A 24,219-nucleotide genomic window follows, 5' to 3' on the forward strand; every position below is an offset into this window, starting at 1 on the left:
ATTTCACTTTCTGATCTTTCTCTTCTCCCAATAAAATAATCCCAGACCTGAACTGCACTTGCTTAGGTTCATGTGGAGAGAGAAGTCAAATTGAAAAGTGGAAAAATAAACATATTCAGAAAGTCGTAGGTCATGTGGTATATACAGCATATTACAAGAACACCAGCCAGAAAATAAATCATTTGGAAAATGTAAGGAGCCCCATAAAACTTAAAGGTAAATTGCACTTGGGTTAGAACTATAAGCTTGAGTTTATTTTAAGCAAATATACTAGAAGCACATAAATACTGGGCTTTGAAGTGTTTCCAGATGCTACATTTATTTCATGTTTCACAGTGATGGTACCATAGGTCACAAATTAGCAGACTTGAAATTTCTTTTGGAACCACTTTGAAATGGTGAGATCTGTCATTTAATTATTTTCTTCCTTTCTAATCTGTATACCTTTTATTCCTTTTTATTTCCTTGTACTGGCTAGATTTCCAGTATTTTGTTGAGTAACATTATGAGTGGATGTTTCTGCCTTTTTTACTCATCTTAGAGGGAAAGCATCCATTCTTTCACCAATAAATATGACATTAACTGTGAGGTTTTTTTTGTAGATGCTCTTTATCAATTTATGGAAGTTCCCTTCTATTCTTAGTTTGCTGAGTTTCTATTGTTAGTGAATGTTGGATTTTGTTATGCTTTGTCTACATCTGTTAATATAATATGATTGTATAGGTTTTCTTCTTTAGCCATTTGATATGGTGGATTACATCAATTGATTTTTGAAAGTCAAACCATCCTAGAATACCTAGAATGAATCCTACCTTGTTGTCATATATAATTCTTTTTATACATTTTATACAATTAGCTAATATATTGTTGAAGATTTTTATATCTAAGCTCATGAGAAAATTGGTGTGTCGCTTTCTTTTATGGCAATCTCCTTTTCTAGACTTGGTATTAGGGTAATACTAGGTTCATAAAGCTATTTGAGCATGTTCCTTCTCTTTCTGTGTTCTGGAAAACATTATGTGAAACTGCTGTTAATTCTTCCTTAAATGTTTGATAGAATTCTCTAGTGAAACTGTCTAGGTCCTGAGATTTCTTTTGGGGGATATTTCTTAGAATTACAAATTCAATTTGCTTGATGGTTATAAGACTATTCAGATTACTATATTTAAAAATTATTTTTATTTATTAGAGAGAGTGAGCTTGAGAGAGAGAGATATCACAAGAGGGGAGGAGCAGAGGGAGAAGCAGGCTCCTCGCTGAGCAGGGAGGTTGACATGGGACCCCAATCCCGGGACCCCAGGTCATGACCTGAGCCGAAGGCAGACGCTTAACTGACCGAGTCACCCAGGTGCCCCTCTCTACTACGTTTTGTTGAGTTGTGGTAGCTTAGTTTTTCAAAGAGTTGGTCTGTTCCATTTCACTTGTCAAATTTATATGTGTAGAATTGTTTGTAGCATTCTTTTATCATCCTTTTGATGTCTATAGAATCTGTTTTGCTCCTCATGTTGGTAACTTGCATCTTCTCTCTCTTTTTGTCAGTCTTTCTGGAGGTTAGGCAATTTTATTAATCTCTTCAAATTACCAGCTCTTTATTTCATTGGTTTTTCTCTTTGTTTTTCTGTTTCTAATTTCATTGGTTTCTACCCTTCTATTTTTTTTTCCCTTCTGTTCATTTTGGGTTTATTTTGCTCTTATTTTTCTAGGTTCTTGTGCTGTGAATGTAGATTATTGATTTGAAACCTTTCTTCTAAAAAAAAAAAAAAGAAAAAGAAACCTTTCTTCTTTTCTATTGTAAGCATTTAGTGCTATAAATTTTCCTTGCCCCTACTGTCTTAGTTGCATTTCTTTTATTTTGATAGGTTGTATTTTTATCTTCATTTAGTTCAGTAAATGTAAAACATTTCCTTTGATGCTTCCTCTTTGACCTATGGATTATTTAGAAGTCCGTTGCCTAATTTCCAAGTGTTTGTGGAAATTTTTTTTTTATAAATTAATTTTTATTGGTGTTCAATTTACCAACATACAGAATAACACCCAGTGCTCATCCCGTCAAGTGTCCCCCCTCAGTGCCCGTCACCCACTCACCCCCACCCCCCGCCCTCCTCCCCCTCCACCACCCCTAGTTCATTTCCCAGAGTTAGAAGTCTTTATGTTCTGTCTCCCTTTCTGATATTTCTCACACATTTCTTCTCCCTTCCCTTATATTCCCTTTCACTATTATTCATATTCCCCAAATGAATGAGAACATACACTGTTTGTCCTTCTCCGGTTACTGTGGCCAAGTTCAAAAAGGGTGTTGTCTGAGTTCTCCTCTAGGATTTTGATGGAATCTTGTCTCACATTTAGATCTTTCATCCATTTTGAGTTTATCTTTGTGTATGGTGCAAGAGAGTGGTCCAGTTTCATTCTTCTGCATGTGGATGTCCAATTTTCCCAGCACCATTTATTGAAGAGACTGTCATTCTTCCAGTGGATCGTCTTTCCTCCTTTATCGAATATTAGTTGACCATAAAGTTCAGGGTCCACTTCTGGGTTCTCTATTCTGTTCCATTGATCTATGTGTCTGTTTTTGTGCCAGTACCACACTGTCTTGATGAACACAGCTTTGTAGTACAACCTGAAATCTGGCATTGTGATGCCCCCAGATATGGTTTTCTTTTTTAAAATTCCCCTGGCTGTTCAGGGTCTTTTCTGATTTGTGGAAATTTTCTTGTTGTCTTTCTGTTATTGATTTCTAGTTTCATTCCACTGTGGTCACAAAACAAACATACTTTGTATGATATTAATTCTTTTAAATTTGTTGAGGTTGTCTTGTGGCCTCAGATATGGTCTGTGGTAACGTTCCAAAATCACTTGAAAACAAAATGTGTATTCTGATGTCGAATGGAGTATTTTATGTCAGATCCCATTTGTTCATTGCATTGTTCAGTTTTTCTGTATTCTTTCTGTAGTTCTATCAGTTATCGAGAAACATGGTTATTGATGTTCCCAATTATAATTGTTTATTTGTGTGTTTCTTCTTCTAGCTCTATCAGCTTTTCTTTATGCATTTTGGGGCTCTTTGTTTGGTACATACATATTTAGGATCATTTTGTCTTCCTGGTAGATCTGGTTATCATTATGTAATGTTTACTTCTAATAATTTTCCTTATTCTGAAATTCACTTTGTTATTAATATACCCACTCCTGCCTGTTTTTTTATTAATGTCTACAATAGTCTGTCCTTTCTATCTTCCTACTTTCTTTTTTTTAAGATTTTATTTATTCATGAGAGAGAGAGAGAGATTGAGAGGCAGAGACACAGGCAGAGGGAGAAGCAGGCTCCATGCAGGGAACCTGATGTGGGACTCGATCCCAGGACTCCAGGATCATGCCCTGGCCGAAGGCAAGCGCCAAACTGCTGAGCCACCCAGGGATCCCATCTTCCTACTTTCAATCTATTTATGCCATTGTATTTTTTTTTAATTTTTTTTTAATTTTTATTTATTTACTATAGTCACAGAGAGACAGAGAGAGAGAGAGAGGCGCAGAGACACAGGCAGATGGAGAAGCAGGCTCCATGCACTTGGAGCCCGACGTGGGATTCGATCCTGCATCTCCAGGATCGCGCCCCGGGCCAAAGGCAGGCACTAAACCGCTGTGCCACCCAGGGATCCCATGCCATTGTATTTAAAATGAGTTCCTTACTGACAAGGTATTGTTGAACAGTGGGTTTTTTAACCCACTCAATCGGTCCTAATTGGTGTGGATACCGTTTGCATTTGAAGTAAATATATTAGGACTTATGTCTTTCATTTTGTTATTTGTTTTCTCTGTTTCTTGTTCCTTCTTTATATTTTTTATTTATTTATTCATGAGAGGCAGAAACACAGGTGGAGGGAGAAGCAAACTCCCTGTGAGGAGCCCCATGTGGAACTCAATCCCTGGACCTAGGATCATGACCTGAGCTGAAGGCAGACATTTAACCACTGAGCCACCCAGGCATCCCCCCTCTTTTATATTTTTCTTACCTCCTTGTGGGTTACTTGCATATTTTTAAGGATTGCATGTTTTTTAGTGTATTATTTTGTATAGTTATTTAGTAGCTACTCTAGGCACTGTAGTACACCTGCTACTGTAATCAGTCCCCTTGTTGTGAAATATAGGAACCTTATTTCCATTTAGCTCCCTTTCCTCTCCCTACTTTTTAACTATAATTGTTGTATTATATCAAGCACCATGTCAGATGGGTTTATTAAGTTTGCTTCAATAATCAAATAGGGTTTTTAAACTCATGAGGATTATCTATTATATTTTTATCAGTTCTGTTGTTCTTCCTTAAGTTCAAGAACTCTTTTGTTAAAATTTCCTTTCTGTCTGAGGACTCTCTTTGGTCATTCTTTCATGGTTAGTCTGCTTCTGGTGACAAATTCTCATAGTTTTTCTTCAACTGAAAGCATCTTTTCTCTCCTCATTCCTGAAGGATATTTTCACAAGATATGGATTTTGCAGTTGATGGTTCTATTCTTCCAACACTTGAAAAATGTGCTACTTCCCTCTGGCCCCCACTGGCTTTGATGAGAAATTGGCTGCATTCAAATTTGTGTTTCTCCAAACACAAGTCACAGAGAATTACTTACTTATAGGAATACTTTCTCTCTAGCTGCTTTCAAGATTTGTTCTTTGTTTTCAGTTTTTAGAAATGTTAATTATGGTGCATCTTGGTGTGTTCATTGGTCTACCCTGCTATAACACTACAGACTGGGGTTAAACAGCAGACATTCATTGCATAGTCCAGCAACTGGACAGCTGAGATCAGGTGCTGGCATATTGATTTCTTGCCATGAGCTCACTTTCACATAGCTGTCCTCTTGCTGGGGCCTCCTGTGGCCCAGGGAGCACAACACAGAAGGTCTCTGGTCTCTTCTTATGATGAGGGCACTGACCCTACTTCGGGCACCAGCCATGGGACTCCTCCCAGGGGTCCCTCCTTCTAACACCATCCGTCAGGACTTCACCTGGGAATTCAGGGAAGGACACAAACGTTCAACCCATAATAGTGGGCATATCTTCTTTGGTGTTTGCTTGGCTTCTTGAATCTGTAAGTTTATGTCTCTTCCTAATTTAGGATTTTCCAGCTATTATTTCCTCAGCTGTTGTCTCAATTCCACATGATCTACCTGTTAGGATTCCAGGGGCTTTGTTATTGTCCACAGGCCACTGAGATGACTCCTCTTTTTTCTCTTTTCTCTTTTGTTTAGACCAGGTAAATTCTGTTCATCTATCTTCAAGTTCACAGATTCTGTCTTCTGTCTTCGCTCTATTTTAACCATCTAGCAAGATTTTTATTTTGGTTATTACAGTTGATGCTTGAACAATGCTGGTTTGAACTCTGTGGGTACAGGGATACGTGGAGTTTTTTTTTTTATAACTTCTGTTTCTTTACTGAGATTTTCTATTTTTTCATTTCTTTCAAGAGAACTTTTATTTGAATTGCTATTGAATCCTATTTCTGACAGCTGGTTAAAGTCTTTGTTAGATAATTCTAATAATGATTCACCTTGATGTTTACCTTTTGCAGGATGTTATGTTATGTTTCAGCAATCCTAAAATGATAAGATTTCTTCTCTGCCTGCCAGGGAAAGGAGAAGGAGTGAATAATAGGTTGAATCTGAGACCTTGGAGCTCTAACTTTGCCACTTGCCAGCTTTGCACTCTCTAGAATTCAGTTTTTTCCATGAAAATGGGGGTGGTGTGGGGTGCCTGACTGGCTCCATCCAGTGAAACATGTGCCTCTTGGTCTTGGGGTGGGGAGTCCCATGTTGGGGACAGAGATTACTTAAAAATAAAATCTTTAAAAAAAACAGTGGGGATGGTATGGAAATAGTTCCTGCCTCATGGACCGTGTGCAGGTTGCAGGAGAGAATCCTACAGAGTGCTAGCCCACTACTTGGGTGGAACTGATTGAGTCAGTTTATTGAGAGGGTCCTCTTGTCATTTTCTTGTGGTTCAGATTTTTTTTTAACTATCAGAAAAGTAACACTTCTAGTCACAACTTATAAATCAGAGCTAGTTCTTTTTCCTTCTGGCTACAGATTTTCAAAATAAGTAGCTGAACAAGATTTGGACAGCAAAAGGAAGGTTTGCAGCTTTAGCTGAAAATCCCTTGAGTTCTATTTAAGATGTATACAGTTATGACTTATAGAGGTCAGAGTCTTCTTACCAAAGAGGAAACAGAGCCTCCACAAAGACTTGCAGGCACTCGTAAAGAACAAATATGACCCCTCATCACAAGAAACTTGTCTGCCACTCACAGACAAGTAAAAACTGTCGCTGTAGGACACGGGCTCAGTCAGAAAGCCTGGGGAACTTCTTCTTTTTTTTTTTTTAATTTGATTTATTCATGAGAGAGATAGAGACATAGGCAGAGGGAGAAGCAGGCTTCCTATGGGGAGCCTGATGCAGGACTTGATCCCAGGATCCCTGGGATCCCGACCTGATCCAAAAGCAGATGCTCAACCACTGAGCCACCTAGACAATCTCAAAATTTTCTTTTGTATTTTTTCAATTAAAAAAATCCAGTACATGTATTGATCCTATTTATGGTTCCACTTTAGCCATGAAACCTTATAGTTTAAATGATATGGAAAAGATGTTCTATGTTAAACTGTAAAAAATGGAGTCAGATCATACATAGTACTCCTCAAAAGGTTAAACATAGAGTTACCAGAAGGCTCAGCTGTTCCAGTGCAAGGTGTTTACCCAAGACAAGTGAAAACATCTGTCCACATAAAAAGCTACCTGTGGGGATAATGGCAGCATAGCAGTGTTTACATCCTTAATGTCACAGATTATATACTTTAAAATGTTTATCGTGGTAATTTTATGTTAAAATATTTTACCACAACAAAAAAACCCAAAACTTGTGTATGAATGTTCATAGTGGCATTATTCATAATTGCTAAGAAGTGGAAACAGCTCAAATGTCTATTAGCTAATGACTGGGTACAATGTGCTGTGACCACATAATGGGATATCCAGCCATGTGGCAAGGGGTGGGAGCCTGACATAGGCCATGCACAGCAGCACAAACCTGAGGACATCATGCTTGTGAAAAAAGCCAGACACAGAGGCTTTGTGATTCCATTTCTGTGAAATGTCTAGGACAGGCAAATCCACACAAGAAGTAGATCAGGGGCTGGGGCAGAAGCAGTGAGCACAGATGGGTGGATAAATATGCTCTGAAATGGGCAGTGCTGATGGGTGCACACCTCTGTGAGTGTACTAGGAACCACTGATGTGTGCACTGTATTTTCTTTTTTTTTTTTTTAAGATTTATTTATTTTAGAGAGCATGCATAAGCAGGACTGGAGGAGGGACAGAGGGAGAGCAAGAGAGAGATTCTCAAGCAGACTCCTTGCTGAGCGGGGAGCCCAATACAGGTCTCAAGCCCACAACCCTAAGATGATCTGAACAGAAATCAAGAGTCGGATGCTCAGTCGAGCCACCTAGGCACCCCTGAATTGTCTACTTTTAGGGGTAAATTGTACTGGATGAGAATTATATTTCAGTAAAGCTATTAAAAATATATACATTATTTCAACTACATAAAGAAGAAAATAAGAGACTAGAAATCTGTCTACTTACATATACAATTTGTGTATATATTTATATTTAAAAAACGGGTTGATGATTTTCTACTAGAGGGATAGATTATGATAATTTTATTGCCTACTATGTATACTTTTTTCTATAATTCGGGAAAATCTTTTTTTTTTTTAATTTTTATTTACTTATGATAGGCACACAGTGAGAGAGAGAGAGGCAGAGACACAGGCGGAGGAGAAGCAGGCTCCATGCACTGGGAGCCCGACGTGGGATTCGATCCCGGGTCTCCAGGATCGCGCCCTGGGCCAAAGGCAGGCGCCAAACTGCTGCGCCACCCAGGGATCCCTAATTTGGGAAAATCTATTCTAATTTTGATTACCAAAGAAAATTTATATTAAACAAACAAGACATAAAATCAGTGGTGATGTTACTATGGTCTTTATTAAGCTTTAGTCAGAATTTTTTTTTTAAAGATTTTATTTATTTGAGAGACAGAGCATGCACAAGCAGGGGAAGTGGCAGGCAGAGGAAGAGGAAGAAGCAGACTTCCCACTGAGTAGGGAGCCTGACCTGGGACTCCATCCCAGGACCCTGAGATCATGACCTGAGCCAAAGGCAGACACTTCACCGACTGAGCCACCCAGGTTCCCCTCAGTCGGAATTAATCTTGAGCTTTTCTAAAGGAAAGAATTAACTCCCCCTTCCCCAAATATGTCACAGTTAAATAACAGAATCCAGAGACTGTGATAATACTTTTTAAAAAGAATGATTTGGGGGATCCCAGGGTGGCTCAGCAGTTTAGCGTCTCCCTTCAGCCCAGGGTGTAATCCTAGAGTCCCGGGATCGAGTCCCACATTAGACTCCCTGCATGGAGCCTGCTTCTCCCTCTGCCTGTGTCTCTGCCTATCTCTCTCTCTTTCTCTCTGTGTCTCTCATGAATAAGTAAATAAAATCTTTTTTAAAAAAATGAATGATTTGAAAGATGTCTGCTTGGCTCAGTGATTGAGCATCTGCCTTCAGCTCAGGTCGTAATCCCGGGGTCCTGGGATTGAGTCTGCAGCAGGCTCCCCACAGGGAGCCTGCTTCTCCCTCTGCCTGTGTTTCTGCCTCTCTCTCTCTGTGTCTCTCATGAATGAATAAAATCTTTTAAAAAAAATTAAAGATAATAGTGATTTGAATTATGAAAAATAAAATCTTGCAAGATCATGAAAATCCTAGAAGAAAGTAAGAAAGGATTTGTTTATAATATTGAGGACGCGAGCCCTCGGCTTCAAGCAGAGCAGAAATTCCAGAAGCCTGGAAGAAGAACAGGAAAAGCAGTCAGTGTTACTTCTTGGGAGTGTTTAAATATCCCTGTGCACACATGTGCGCACTCACACACACACACATACACACACACACACACACATACACACACGTGCTTTTAAACATACACAGGTACACATTTGGTAAGCAGGCCAAAGACACATGGGAAAAATATCAAAGACAGAAAGTTAAGTCTCTTATACAGGTCTATTAATTAGAATAACCCAGTTAAAAAACAGATGAACAGGGAATCTATAAATGAGCAAATGGAAGATGCCAGCTCTATTGTGTAAGTTAGAAGGCATCCTTACTTGTCAGACTGCAGACCTTTAACAGCGGGGTGATGCCCAGGCTGGGCTGTGGCCCTTGGTGCCTCCTCTGGAGGGGGATTTAGAGCACTGTCCATGTGCATGTGCTCAGAGTGGCCTGTCCAGTACCTCCAGAACCTACAGCATCCAGGGTGTCTGGTGGCAATGCAGGCTTTGAAAGGTGAGGCTGGCACTGACACAGGAACTTTGCAAAAACATGGCAAATGGGGAAATACAGGTGCAGAACCCTAGTGTCCTCACCATATGAATGAAGAGCAGGATGTGGGTGGGGGGGGGTACACAAATGACCCTGGAGCCAGGATCTTCATAGATATCAAGGCTCTCCCTGGCTTTAACTTTTCACTTGGACCTTTCTGAGCTGTTTGACATCCCCTTCCTTACAGCATATCAGTGGGCAGGGGGGTAGTAGGGCGAGTGCACGGTGACTGGGACCCATCCACGTTCTCCTCTGTGGATGGGATGGTTCTAGAACTTGTCTGGAGGAACATGGGTGTATGTTGTCTGCACTCTTTATCAGCCAAATAAAATGGCACTGAGACTGGAGCTCCTGTGTGGAGCAGAGTGTGGCTGCAGTGCTCAGGGCCCAGGCCAGCAGTGTGTTTGGGGAGGATAAGAGCAGTTACTACATGACAGTTAACCAGAAGGTGCTGTGCAGAGGATCCGGGTAGGGTGAGGAGTGGTGAACCACAGTGGTCTCGTCAGATTGGTGGGAAGCCCCCGCACTTGGGACCTGGTATGCTAGTCCTGCCTGGTCCTGCCTACTGCTGGGAGAACGTGCTCTGTGGGGGAGGGAGGAGCAGCTGCGACTGGGCCAGAAGCCTGGGGTCATCTGCTGTTCTCAGTGTTGTTCTGGTCTCTGTGGAGCATCACGAGACCAGTTAGGTTAGCACAGCCGTACGGGGAGGTGATGGCACCAGGGAAGAGATGCCTGAGTGCCAGGTACAAGCCAGGTGCTGCATGACCAGGGTGGGAAAACTGGCCGGGAATCGAAGTGAACTTGGCCTGCTTGTTCTGTGCAGACCTGTCTCACCTTCCTTTTGAGCCTGCGGGGAGCCTTCCACTGGGAGAGGGTCCTTTGTGCCCAGCTCGGTCAGATTCCCCCACGTGCTCAGTCAGGGGCCACTTGACATCCATGTCCACTGCTGCTGTGTGAAGCTTGGCTGCAATGATGCACGCTCTCCTGATCATCAGATTGTGCTCTGCCATTAAGAACTTTTAAACCAGAGTTTTGGACTAGTTTCCTAAATATGATGGAGAACTAAGTTTAAATAAAAGATACGCATACTCATTGTCGGTACTATAAACACACAGTTACGCCTTTCTTCTGAAAGATTTTTTGACCAAGATCTTGAGACTGCATTCTGAGAGGTAAATAGTATATTCCAAAAAGAGCTTGGCACAGAATCCCATTCTCCGAGACTAAATAACCGATGTGAAATTCAGAGTTCTGGCTTGGCCACAAGGAGCTCTTGTGCTGCAAGTGGCCGGGGTTCTTTAGCCATGCCCCCACCACTCAGCCTGCCTGGTGATGGTCACCTCTGGAAGAATGTCACGTGGGGATTAGTTCTGGCGAGGAATTTGGTCACCAATCACTGAGATGTATGAGCTGCAGTCAGAAGTCCTCGTCCCTATAAGATGCATTTGCTTCAAAGTATTGATGGCACACAATCCAGCTTCCATATTTGATTCAAATAAGTTAATTTGAACCAAGTTATTTAGAATTAATGGATTGATAGGGTTTATTTTAGTATTTGGAAATAAAAATGTGATTTAGGAAATTTATTTTGTCCTGTCAAAGAAAAACAAGTGAAAGCTCATTTTCTTGGGTGTTAAGGAAATGTGTTTTGGAGGTGCAATAACCTCTTTTTTCTCTCCTAGCATCATCATGGAGACTCTGCGGATACTGGCTTTGGTTGGCCAGATTCTCTTCTCGCTGGCTGCTGCTTTTCTTCTGTGTCTTGTTATAAAGACTTACCTCATTGGACCGTATTATCGGAAACTGCATGTGGAAAGCAAAGGGAACAAAGAAATCCTTATCTTAGGAATCTCTGCTTTCATCTTTTTAATGTTAATGGTAATTCTCATAATACCTGTTATTTATATACTCTGACTTGTATCTGTTAACTGAAAGCTTATAATCAGTTCTTTATCTTTTCATTTTATAGTAGTTAAAGTATTTGAAACACAGGTGTATTTTTATTTAATGCACAGTCGTTACTCTGCCCCTCGCTACAAGTTGAACCTGTTCACTACCACACTTTTTAAAAATATATATATTTTTTATTTATTTGAGAGAGAGAATGAGTGGTGGGGAGGGGCAGAATCAGAGGGAGATGCAGACGCCCTCCTGAGCAGGGAGCCTGATGTGGGGCTTGATCCCAGGACCCTGAGATCATGACCTGAGCTGAAGGCAGACGCGTTTCACTGACAGAGCCCCCCAGGCGCCTCAGCTCCCATACTCTTAAGTACTTTGCTAAAATGGCACCTTGAGTGTGGCACTGGAGGCAGTCTGAGTGGCCTTGAGAGCCACATGGATTCCCAGCATCACCAGTGTTACCTTGTCAAACTTTTAAACAACTTTGTACCTGAAATCAGATTAACAGTTTGAAACAACTTTTTGTTCTATACCATGATGAGGAAGCTGGTCAGCAGTGTAACTTCTTTTGCTGTAATGTAAAAAGTTGAAAATTAAAATAGAAGGTTAAGAAGCAGCCTTTTCCTTATTTAGAGGACATACTTCTCATGAGAGAATGGAGGAAATGCTGTTAGGCCCCACATATAGCCCCACAGCTGTGCTCCTCCCCTTGAGCCCCAGAGAAGTGAAGACTCAGGTTCATGCAGAAGCTCACACGTGAATGTTTACAGCAGTGTATTCATAGCAGCCAAAAACCACCCAGATGCCCTTCAGCAGGTGCCTGATTCACCCAGCTGTGGTCCGTCCACACCACAGAGACCACCCAGGTTTAAAACAACTGGTACATGAATCTCTAGAGAATGATCCTAAGCAGGAAAAGCCAGTCCCACGGGTTGCATACTGTGTAATTCCATTTATGTGACGTTTATAATGATAAAATTTCAGAAATGGAAGGAAGGTTGCCAGTTGTTAAGGAACAGGGAGAGGAGGGGGGATCCACGTGACTAGAAGTTGTGTGTCTTCACTGTGTTATGTCCATATCCTGGCTGTGATCTCGCATTTTGACTAGTGAGATAGTAAGGGATACATGATGTCTCCAAGTTTTCTTACAAGTGGAAGTGAATCTACACTTACCTCAAAATAAAAAGGTTAATTTTAATTTAAAGGAAATTAACAACACCTACTTCCTTATGTATGATTTAATTGCCTCCTACTATTATTATTTTGGGAGAAGTCTTAAGACTTGCTTCTGCTCAGAGCTGCTCGTGTGTGTGACTGGATTTTTTTTTTTTCCATTGCTTTATCCATTCTGAAGTGTTTTACTCTTTGAAAATGACCTCCACCAAATTGTCTTGTCTGGATGACTTCCATGCTGTCTTTCCACTGGCTACATAAGTGAAGCTAGTTCTGCATTCAAAGTTTCTGTTTTCTCTCTTTGACAGCATTTTCTGAGCAGCTGCTAGGTTCACCATACGTTAGGGGCTGGGCATCTTGCACATCAGTCAGTCTCACAGCTCACACTCCACTGCAGCCATGACAGTGTCCCATGCAGCTCACAACTCATCCTTTCTGTTGTTGGATATTAGGGTGGGCTCCCACTCAGGGCTCTTGTGAGTAAAGTAGCTGGTGGGTGCATGGGAGCTGGCTTGAGGTGGCATGTGGTTCTCGGTAACAGGTTGTGCCCATTGATACTGGTGTCACATGCGGGCTTGGTCTCTCCACACCCTCCCCTGTCCTGGTGCTGTCTGTCCCTGTTGTGTCCACTGCTCTGCTGGGTGGTAGCAGTGTCTTGTCAGCACTTTGACTCGCATCTCCCTGGTGAGTACCATGTCCCGTGCTCTCCTTCGCCATGCGGATGCTCCTCAGGGACAGCCTGTCAGACCCTTGGGTCATTTTCCTATTGAGTTGGTTATTTCTCCTATTCATTTGTAGGAATTTTTTTTTATATATTCTGGCAAATTTTTTGTCTTTTTATCTTTTTACTAAAATTAAATTCCTACAACAAAATCATCTGCATTAACCCATTTAGAGTATACAAGTCAATGTTTTCAGCACATTTACGGCATTGTGCCATGACGGTCGCCACCCTCAGAACATTTCTGTCAAAAAAAAAAAAAAAAACATTTCTGTCACACACAGCCCTAACGAGCAAGTCCCCCCTGTCCCCCCATCCTGTAGTAACCACTCACTTTCTTTCCCACCAACTTGCCTGTGTCTGCCCCTCTGGTGTGGTACAAAGTAAAGGTCCATCCATGCCGGGGCACTTTCAGTCCTTAGCTCCTTATGGCTGAAGTTCTGTGTCCTGTATGTTCTTGATAATATCTTCCAGTCTAGTCTGAAGCCTTTTAACTCTCTTGATGGCATTTTTTTGATTAACAGAAGTTGTTTATCTTAGTGTAGTCTGTTTCAAATTTTGTATGACTAGCACTTTTATGTCCTGTGTAGACCTTTGCCTTCCTGTATCCACAGGCACCCATGTCGTCTCCTGGCATGTCCTGCTTTGCTGTTCTCATTAGATCTATGTCTATCTGGAGGTGGGTGGAGCACATGGCATAGGGCTGTGGACAAGAATCCATGTTTCCACATGCATCTCTCCACACCACACTTTAGCGTGGGGTCACCTTGTCAGAAGCCAAGAGACGTGTGAATGCAAGCATGCATGTGATAGTGTGATGGCGCACTTGTGCTTGCATGAGTGAGCACGAGTGCTTGAGTGTGCCTGTGCATTTCTGACTCTCTGCTCTGTCCCCTGCCGACTTGCCTATTCCTGCAGGGGGTTAGCACTGTGGGCAGTAGCTTTCTCAGTCCAGGGTGTCCAGCTATACTCATGGTCTTGCCGGCACCTGCATGAGCTTTTGGATCCAGTTTGTGGGTGTTCACACACCACTGCAGGGACCCGGGGCCTGTTGAGGGAGAGTTTGTACATTCGCTGCTGCAAACCTTTTGCCTGTGAGCATGCTCTGCTCGGCTCAGCTCTTCTGTGTGATTCTCAGCAGAGCTCTGTGGTGTTTGGTGTGAGGGTTGTGTGTTCTCTCAGGGGACTAGGGTGCTGGGGGTATTTTGGCGCTGTTATGAACCGTGTTTCTGTAACGATTCTGTTGGCTGCTGACTTCTGTGTGTGGTTTTACTTCCTCCTCCTTTTCAAGTTGTTTTGTGTCAGTAACACCTCACTAAGTTCACCTGAATTTGCATTTAACAACTGTTATTAGAAACCCAATAAATCCTGACTTGTACTGTGTCCAGCTCATTGAACTCTCTTGTGCTTCCTCTGGGGTCCTGTTCTCGCCAGGCCTCGCTCACTAGAGTGTCCTTTTTCTCCACATGCTTTCAGTTTTAGTGCCATAGTTGGGCTGTTCACTGAGCCAAGGGAAAGAAAATCTATCACAACTATTTAAATTAAATTTTGGAAAATATTGTCATTCAAAAATGTGAATGATTGTTTCAAATATCTTAAATTATTTTTTCTGTCCCTGTATGACAAATTCAACTAACGTTAGCTTCCTTGTGCTTGTCTCAGCCCGTCCCCACAGAGGTTCCTCTGGGGACTTGGAGATGGGCCTTTGCTGTGACTGCACACCCACCTTTGGGTGTGAACCCACCCCTGGGCAGAGATGTCGCTGGTGGCACTTGTGAGTGACATGCGGCCCTCCCCTCTCGCCCAGGTCACGGAGCTGCTGGACATCTCCATGGAGCTGGGCTGCTTCCTGGCTGGGGCACTCATCTCTTCCCAAGGCCACATGGTCACCGAGGAGGTCATGTCTTACATCGAACCCATCCGTGACTTCCTGGTTATCATCTTCTTTGCATCCATAGGTAATGTTTCTTGTTCACGCAGTATTTGTTAGATGAACGGGTTTGCTGCAACCTATTTACATGTTCCCGTAAAATAGGGTCAGCAGAGAAATCTCATCAAAAAGAGGGAAGATTTATACTTGGGGAAATTAACTTGTTGACCAGCTGCCATGCCCTGAGGGATTCTCAGATGCCCTTGGGGGAGGACGACTCCCACTTTCGACTCCACGGGAAAGGCGCAGGTGCCCAGCACATTAGCAACTTAAACTCAGCACCAAAATGAGGCATTTGGGAGGAAAGGTTAATTTTTATGCCAAAAAATTTAACTGCCACATCGAGGTGTGGTGCTCTGGAAATGCCCCTGTGTCAGGGGGTCTCTCCCCCACACGTTCTGTGCACGCTGCTGCCTTCTGCCCAGAAAGCTCCTGCACCATGCTGACTCACTCACGGACTCAGGGCAGCCACAGCAAGATGGAGAACCTCGGAAAGCACATTCTTTTAAAGTTGATAGGGAAACGAGGGCAGCTGGTCCTGAGAGTGGAGTGAAGAGTCGGGGGGCCACCTGACACTCGGCGAAGCAGCTGCTTTAGTGACAAGTGTCCTCACTATTCTGGGAGAGGACCTTCTTGCCAACATGTGTCCTTCCTCTGCCCCCTTACCTGTCCATCCCCTTCCTGTCCTTGTCATCTCTCATTGTGCCTGGGTCTGTCTCTGTCCCTCCTGCCCCCTGCCCCCCAGATCCCCCTTCTTTCCTGCTACCTTTCGTCCATCACTCTGCCAGACAAGGACCCATGAGGCCCACAAATGCAAGCTCCCTTCGACTGGGTCCAGGCCACATTCCCTCCTGGGGGCCCCATCTCGCTGACACGCATGTGGCTCATGTCCTGCTTATAGGGCTGCATGCAGCATATGCTGGTTAGAAATGAAAATCCCATGGACGCATTATTTGGCAGACCGGTTCCCTTAACTCTTCGTCAGGTGAGAGTTCTCCACCTGCCAAGAACAATGTCTAACAAGGAGATAGCCACCCGTGTATGTACTTAGGTTCTTCACACTCAGCATGTGAAAGGAAGTTCAGCTGTGGAACGTGTGCATGCAGCATGGACTCTCCCACTGCTCAGGACAACACAGAGCTGGTCTGCGATGATGCCTTTCCTTTTCTTCGTTCTTGGACATCAGTGATCTGCACATCAACTGGCCCCTGACACCCCCCCACACACACACACCGCCATGTCAGGCCCCACGGAGCCATAAGACTGCATGGAGGGCCTGCTGGCCACAGTCCATCCCGGGATGGGGGAGTGCCAAGGGCCTAGCTGAGCTCTGAATGCTGAGAGCAGTGTGACTGGCCAAGGGCAGTCTGGGGCCCAGAGTGAAGGAGGCCCCCACCCACCCTTGGCTGAATACAGAGGCAGCAGCATCTGGCACAGGTGCCTGGGAGGGCATCGGGGCAGGGACTTGACTCAGATGGCGGAGATCCTGCCTCATCCAGCAACGTGGGCACCAACCCTCAGAGGGCAGCTGGCACTGCAGATATTTAGTTCCAATGTTCCTCCTGCTAGACCAGGGTGCCACGGGCTCTTCTCACCATAGTGCTGCTGGCAACTGACTTCCTAAATCCCAGGTCACTGGAAGAACACTGTATGTGTTCTGTTGTACTACAGTTTTTCAAAGATTATATTTATTTGAGGGAGAGCACAAGCAGGTGGAGGGGCAGAGGGAGAGGCAGCCTCCCCGCTGGGCAGGGAGCTGGATGTGGGACCTGATTGCAGGACTCCCAGGATCATGACCTGAGCTGCAGGCAGACACTTCACTCAGTGAGCCCCCCAAGGGTCCCTCCTTTGTTCTGTAGTAATGAGGCATTTGAGCCTTGGCTCAGGCTGGCAAAACAGATGCCAGCGTCCAGGTGGCTGCAGCTGAGGAAGCCTCTTTTTGGCCTGCAGATAGATGGCTGCCTGCCTGCTGGGTCCCCGTGTGGCTTTTCCTAGTACACAGTGAACTCAAGGAGAGAGACCAGGATGGGTAGACAGACACACAGAGACAGAGGTAGGGAAGCAGACACTTCTGTGTCCTTCATACGAGGACACCAGTCCCCCTGGCTCAGGTACCCACCCTGTGAGCCCTGGTAACCCTCAGCACCCCCCTGGAAGCCATCTCAGGTGCTGTCACAGGGGCTTGTAGCCTCTTCTCGGTCGTGGCAGTTCCAGAGACAGAGTGCAGTGGGGGCAGCCGAGCCTGTGCAGCCACCACCCGTCCTGCATGACCACCGTGACAACTCATCCCCTGTCTCTTCTTATGAATGAGGCCACAAACTTGATTTTTCTTGTAAACTTTCAACAAGGATTCATTCCTTGGGACACAGAGAGGAATTCAGAAGTGGGCATCGCCCATTCCTCATTCTTGGAGGTGCCCTGGAGACTGTGGGCCTGCGTGAGAGGTGACTGTGGGGCTTTTGTCGATTGACCAACTACATACCCTGTTCTGTTTCACACATGTTTGCTCATTTATCTCCGAAATTCACATCTGCAGAGAGAGGTCAGGAGGCGCGCCAGGATCCGTGGTCGTCCAGAGCCTATTGCCCCTCCTGCCATCCCAGGGACACGTTCAGTATTTGTTAGGAGGATGACTGAATGACCATGAGCAGAAACACTACAGGGTGGCTTGTGTGCCTTCCTGTCAGATGTGCCAGCTTGGGTTCTGCCTCTGTCCCTGAGCAGTGTGCACGGCACTCTGCTCACAGCACAGGGGTCTCTGCCGTCTGTCCTGTATGCCTGGGCCTGGTGCTTGCCGTGGCAGTGAGGGCCCCTGTGGTCTGCAGAGGCTCCACCATACATTGAGCAGGGACATGAGTGTGGTGCCATCATGTGGTCACCGCAGAGGCTCCGAGGCAGGAAGGGCGCATGCTTATCCTCGGGAGAGGGGAGGCCCCTGAGCTTTGAAATAAGGTGGTGACACGTTTGGCATTGCCTGGGTGGGAAAGCGGGTAGACAAGGGCCATGCACCCCAAGCTGGTCCATGCGATGGGCTAGGTCAGACATGTCTTCTGGGGAGGTGTGCATATCAGTCCTCACGCTGATCACATCATACTGCAAGTGACAAGAGTTTGAAGAACACAGGTACAGCCAGAAGTGGTCTGCACCTATGGCAGCAGGAGGGCTGGGGGGTTGAAGACTCCATAAAAAGCTGGAGGAGAGGGAGGCCAGGGGCTTCCTGGTAGGTGTGCCCTGAGCAGTCATCAGTCCTCAGGGAGACTGCAGGTGTGAGAGGTGGCCGACTCAGACCCAGGAAGAGGGACATTGCCAGGCAGGTCAGGGCAAGTGCTCATCAGCAGGCCCCATGGAGCCAGGGCCTGAAGGGTGGATGCTGCCACATTCCAGGGAAGAGAAGATTGTCCTGGGCTCCAGGTGCTCAGGAGGGGAGGCCTAGTCGGCCCTGTACTCCTTAGGGGTATGGGGCTGAGTGCACAGCCAGTCCTGCCCAGCCACCAAGTGAGGAGGGGCCCACCAGCACCCATCCCACATCCTTTGTCCCTCATCCCCAGCAAGCAGAGCTTCCCAGCAGACACCGTTCTCCTTTGTTTGCCAGAGCAGCAAGCGGCCATGAGTATCTGGGCTGGGCTTCCTATCCTGTGGCTTCTCCCTCTTGATTCCAGGCCCTGGAAGATGTATGCATCTTGGACAGAATGTTTTCACAAAAGAAAATCAGTTAGCAGCTGTTTGCCATTAGATTTTGCCAAGTCCTGGGGGTGAAGTCTGGTGGAGGATGGCACTCGGCATGAGCCATAAATACAAGGTGCTGTGGGGTCGAGCTCACGAGGTTCCTTTGTCCTGTGGGAAGGATGTATGGAAGCCCAAGCATCACAGACTCCTGACTGGGGACGAGGCAGGGATCCTGCAAGAGTTGACCATGTCTGTGCTTTCCCCAACAGGCCTTCACGTGTTCCCCACTTTTGTGGTGTATGAGCTCACCGTCTTGATGGTCCTCACTCTGTCGGTGGTGATCATGAAGGTACGGGTTCCCCTCGGTGCTTCAGGACTGGCAAAATTCCTGGTATTTTTGGCTTAATGTGTCACAGAGCCTACCTTCTTACCCATAGTAAATGTTGAGTCTGCAAAACTACAGCAACACCATTTACCCATGAGCCCCTCCTGCCACCCAACGATCTGGGATGGGGAGGGCTGGGACTGGGGCCTTTGGGTTTGTTTTCCTTCATTTGTCTTAGAATTGGGTATGTTTGAAATGGGAAGTTAGAAAAGCTGGACCAGAATGAGCCACATCTGGATGTCCCGTGAGGCACCTGCACTTAGACTTTTGTCCTGAGTGAGTCTGCAGAACCACAAGCCCTGCTAGCAATGCACACACATATACATTTTGTTGTTTATATGTCTTGAAATTATTACAATATTTTTACCTACTAAATCAGTGGCTTATCATAAAAAAATGGAAAAGATGCCCGGGGCAGGGAGTATGGCATGGGGCATGGAGTGCTCATGTCTGTGCAGGCACCTCATGGACGTACATTTAACAGCCACAGAGAATTGCTGACCTCACTCTGTCCCCCATGACGACAGATTCTTGAGTTGCTCTTGTTAACATTTATTTCAGGGTCCGCTTATCTGTTTAGTAGCTGTCTGGCTGCGTAAATTATAAAAGCTGCCTTAAAATGTTAACTTTTTTTTTTTTATTGGGCTGGGGAGGCAGAGGGAAAGAAAGAATCCCTAGCAGTCTAGTCTCCACACCCAGCACAGAGTCCAGTTTGGGGCTTGATCTCACGACCCCAAGATCATGACCTGGGCGGAAACCAGGAGTTGGACATTGAAGCGACTGAGCCGCCCAGAGGCCCCTAACTTAAAATATTTCTATTGGGAGGAATGAGAATCCCTGATGACTATTGCACTTGCCCTGGCAGTTCCAGCTGCTCACCTCTAGACACTGTGTACGTGAGAGACATACAGGACTCTCGTTAGAGACTGAAATGTCCTTGCATGCTACCTGCCACATACTGCTGTGGGCCTAGTTTGTGGGGAACTTAGTTATCTGTGGGTGAACTTGAACATGGACTTTGAGATGTTCAGCATGGTTTTCTGTCGGGATACCTTGTGTTCGTGTGGTGCTCCTGCATGTGTCCCCTGTGTCAGGCAAGGGCTCCCTTCTGTTTTCTGCTTGGCTATCAGGCTTGGGGGAGGCAGTAACACGGTTGCTTTCGCAGTTTGCTCTGGCAGCCCTGGTCTTGTCTCTCCTCCTGCCGAAGAGCAGTCAGTACGTCAAGTGGATCGTGGCTGCAGGGCTGGCACAGGTCAGCGAGCTCTCTTTTGTCCTGGGGAGCAGAGCGCGCCGAGCTGGCATCATCTCTCGGGAGGTGAGTGTGCACCCACATTGTGTATGTGTTCAGGGAGCCCTGGCCTCCATACCCACCTGGCATCTGAGCATCCCACCTGCAGCCGCCCACAGCGGGTGTGGGGCCAGGGCTCTGCATCATATAGGCGAGGAGGTCTGGGTGACAGTCAGTAGTTGACACTGCCCGAGCTATCACCTCGCTCCCTGAGGCAGCAATAGTGAAGTCACTCTTGTGTCTCTGGCAAAAAGTAAAATGCTAAATGCTAAAGCTTGCCTGCTAGTTTGTGCACGGCTGTCAGCCAGGCTGAGAGCCCCAGCCTTCCTGGGACCGTGTATGTGAGTGGAGTCGCTGCAGCTGGGGTCTGAACACCGACACCATCTAAAAGGCAAAGCTGGAATGTTGTAATATGTGAAAGCCCTAGTTCACTTGGTGTTTCCTCACAACATAGATTGCGACATTTGCCAATGTGTAAAAGGTGAGCACAAGTGCCTCTAAAGACACCATGTCTCCAAATTTTAGGGAGTTGGAATTAAACCCTTTTTTTAACCTTTATTTTTTTATTATTATTATTTGTTTAAGATTTCATTTATTTATTCATGAGAGACACAGAGAGAGAGGCAAAGACACAGACAGAGGGAGAGGGAGAAGCAGGCTCCATGCAGGAAGCCCGATGCAGGACTCAATCACACCCTGAGCTGAAGGCAGATGCTCAACCACTGAGCCACCCAGGTGCCCCCTTTAATAGAAATGATGGCAAATCTTCCTACTTAAAAGATACACAGAGGTTTGTCCTGCGCATCAACATATACAACAGTTTGGGGCTGTTTTAATCAGCCCCTCCTTCCTCTACCACAGTTTTAAGCGTGTGTGGCACCTGGAAGATGAGCTCCCTGCACCACTTGCCTCCTTCTCCTTTGTCTCTGGTCCGATCATCCTGGGCCAGCCTTTCTATGGGGGGCCAGGTGCGCAGATGCCTGCTGCCATGCACTTGCCTTGTCTTCCTCTCTGGTTTTGTTCATTTGCCCTTTTAAAGCTGGTCATGAGGGGTCCCTGGGTGGCGCAGCGGTTTAGTGCCTGCCTTTGGCCCAGGGCGCGATCCTGGAGACCCGGGATCGAATCCCACGTCGGGCTCCCGGTGCATGGAGCCTGCTTCTCCATCTGCCTCTCTCTCTCTCTCTCTCTGTCTCTCTGTGACTATCGTAAATAAATAAAAATCTAAAAAAAAAATATTTAAAAAAAAAAGCTGGTCATGAATTAGAATGTAATGAATATCGTCTGATGATCCATGGTTGTCACTTTAAATTTGAAAAGCAGGAGGTTTGTGCTTGGCTGTGGCCCCCCAACCCAGAGGTCAAGGGGCCACAGTCTGTTGTCCACCATGGCAAAAGCTAAGGTCCTTTAGAGCAGAGCCAGTGTTAGCCCCAGCCGTCTGAGGATGGTGATATAGCAGTAGGAGCGTTTCACAACTAAAGTGGAGTGTTGCCATTTCAGTGAAAGCAAGGTGGACATTAAAGGGACTCTATTGTTGTCAGCGGATAAATGTCAGGTTGTGGCATAGAAGCAGCCTGGACCTCCAGCTCTGAACTGCTGGCTTACCAGGAGATCTCATGTGTGCCAGCAGCTGGGAGACCACACTCCCTTCCCACACAGACTCATAACCTCATAACTGTGGGGACCAGCTCACACCCATGGTTTTAGCTTAGAGACAGCCTCGGGGCCCTCTCAGATTGGGGGTTTGTAGACATATAAGCTTGTGAAGGGTACTTTCTACTTTTCTACTTAATGTGACCCCTCAACACCCTACCACATCTGAGTTTTGTTTTGCCCTTTCTGATGCCTGTGCAAGCATATGTGAGCATGTCAGGCTGGTCCCTGAGTCAGGGTGGGGGTGTGCCCACTGTCCCCTGTATGGCAAGCATCCCTCCCTGGACACCCTGTTGCTGGGAGGGCCCACCACCTCGAGGGGCCTCCAATACCCAGTTCTGCACACCTGCTCCCTAACTTGGGCCAAATGACTAATAGGGGTTTTTCTTGGTCATAGGACATGCTGATGAGCGTTCAGAATTATGTGCTTGTCTCCTCGTGTCCATGAGCATGAGGAAGATAGGAGGAGTCTCAGTGTTGAATTGCTGAAGAATTAAGTCTGTGCACAGGCACTGTCTGACACCGGCCCTAAGGCTGCATGCTGACTTTGGACAATCCCTGAGGATAGTTTCCAGCAGGGCCACATCTCTGCAGCTCACATCCAGATGGCCATGTGCCTATGGCTGCACAGGGTGTGCGAGGCCCCTGCTGGTCCTGAGTGTGACCTCCGGCAGCCCGGCCTGTCCTGGGGGCCCTCCTGGTCCCAGGATGACGTGGTCTTTCCTGTTGCAGGTGTACCTCCTAATCCTGAGTGTGACCACACTCAGCCTCCTGCTGGCCCCAGTGCTGTGGAGAGCTGCAATCATGAGGTGTGTGCCTCGACCAGAGAGACGGTTAAGTCTCTGAGGGCACCGACCAACAGGGATACACGGCTTCAGAAAGTGAGACCTGTGTGCGGAACGCAGAAGCTTGGGACACGTACATGACTGCACATCCCTGTGAGCCCTTTGCCTTGGGGACAAAGCACACCATTGAAGGGATTCCCTGTCTGCCCAGTGATGACTTTTACTGCCATAGTTTCGGGTCTTCCAGAGTAATTTATTGCATTCATTTGATCATGCACAGTTTAAACATAATGCTGCATTTTACAGATCACCTTGACTGTTTGGCCTAGATGTGCCTTTTTTTCTGAAGTTAGTGTTAGCTCTCTATTGTCACTTCATCAGTTCATTATTTTTTGGTAAAAAAAATCCGAAGGATTTTTTATTTATTCAACTTCTGTGTTATAAGCTGTTGGTCAATATTTGTCATTAAACATTTCTGTGAGGTGAAATTTAAATTCTGGCAGTGAAATTGGAAAGTTACTTAGTCATTACTATCTGTTTTCTAAAATGACAAATGTCTTCTAAATGTCTATTTGTTTTTATTATAATAATTTTAAATAAAACTCATGTTGATTTTTATTAGATATGTCATTCTTTTAAAATATTTGTTTTGAATCATAAGACTATGCATGCTTTAATAAAGATCATGTATGATAAGAGGAATTAATTGAAATGTATTGGAATGTTTTTTAGATTTTTGTGTTAAGCTAATCTTTGACAGTTCTCAAAAATTAGGATTATTTGTATATTGCCACATCATTCTCTAAGTGACCAAATTAACATAGGGCTATTTGGAAAACCTAAGTTGTAACTTTGCATTTTAAAGTGTATTTCGGTTACTATATGCCCCATTTCAGAAAATCCATGGCTGAAGGTCTAATCCTTACAGATTTCCCTAAGGGGTGCTTTGTGTGGAGTGTCCTGTGAAGATGGGCTTTAAGAGCCTGATATTTGGACCAGCATCCTTGGAGTAACAGGACAGCCACCTTGGGTACCATTATGTCCTACAGATGTAAATGTGGATCGCAGTGACATGATTAACACTCTGGAGGAGGAAGTAAACTGTATCTAGTCTGAAGTAAATTGTTGGAGAAATGATACAAAGATCATCTTCTTTGTAGAAAACAGCAGGTGTTCTATTCATTTCTAGATCAGAGCACATGAGGACCATTCCCTCTAAACTGTCAGGTGTGGACATGTGGGCAGGACACAGTTCATCTCTCTTTCCCGTGCCCAGCAGGCTGGAATCCACTCAAGGCAGCTGCT

General features: G+C 45.3%; 1 protein-coding gene across 8 annotated transcripts in view; it reads left to right on the forward strand.

The window, feature by feature from the left end:
• The window catches only part of TMCO3 (transmembrane and coiled-coil domains 3), a 52,281-nt gene extending 28,749 nt beyond the window's left edge, over nt 1–23,532 (forward strand). For 7 of the 8 annotated variants that reach the window (XM_055335951.1, XM_055335950.1, XM_055335949.1 and 4 more), the window contains 5 exons: nt 11,100–11,295; nt 15,018–15,168; nt 19,076–19,155; nt 20,357–20,506; nt 22,862–23,532. In XM_055335951.1, coding sequence (XP_055191926.1) covers nt 11,100–11,295; nt 15,018–15,168; nt 19,076–19,155; nt 20,357–20,506; nt 22,862–22,975 — 691 coding nt within the window. In that variant the 3' untranslated portion in view covers nt 22,976–23,532. The other variant, XM_055335955.1, reaches the window with a different exon arrangement.
• Nucleotides 23,533–24,219: the final 687 nt, after the last annotated feature.

The sequence above is a fragment of the Nyctereutes procyonoides genome, unplaced genomic scaffold (genome assembly GCF_905146905.1).
Source record: "Nyctereutes procyonoides isolate TBG_1078 unplaced genomic scaffold, NYPRO_anot_genome, whole genome shotgun sequence".
NCBI classification, from domain to species: domain Eukaryota; kingdom Metazoa; phylum Chordata; class Mammalia; order Carnivora; family Canidae; genus Nyctereutes; species Nyctereutes procyonoides.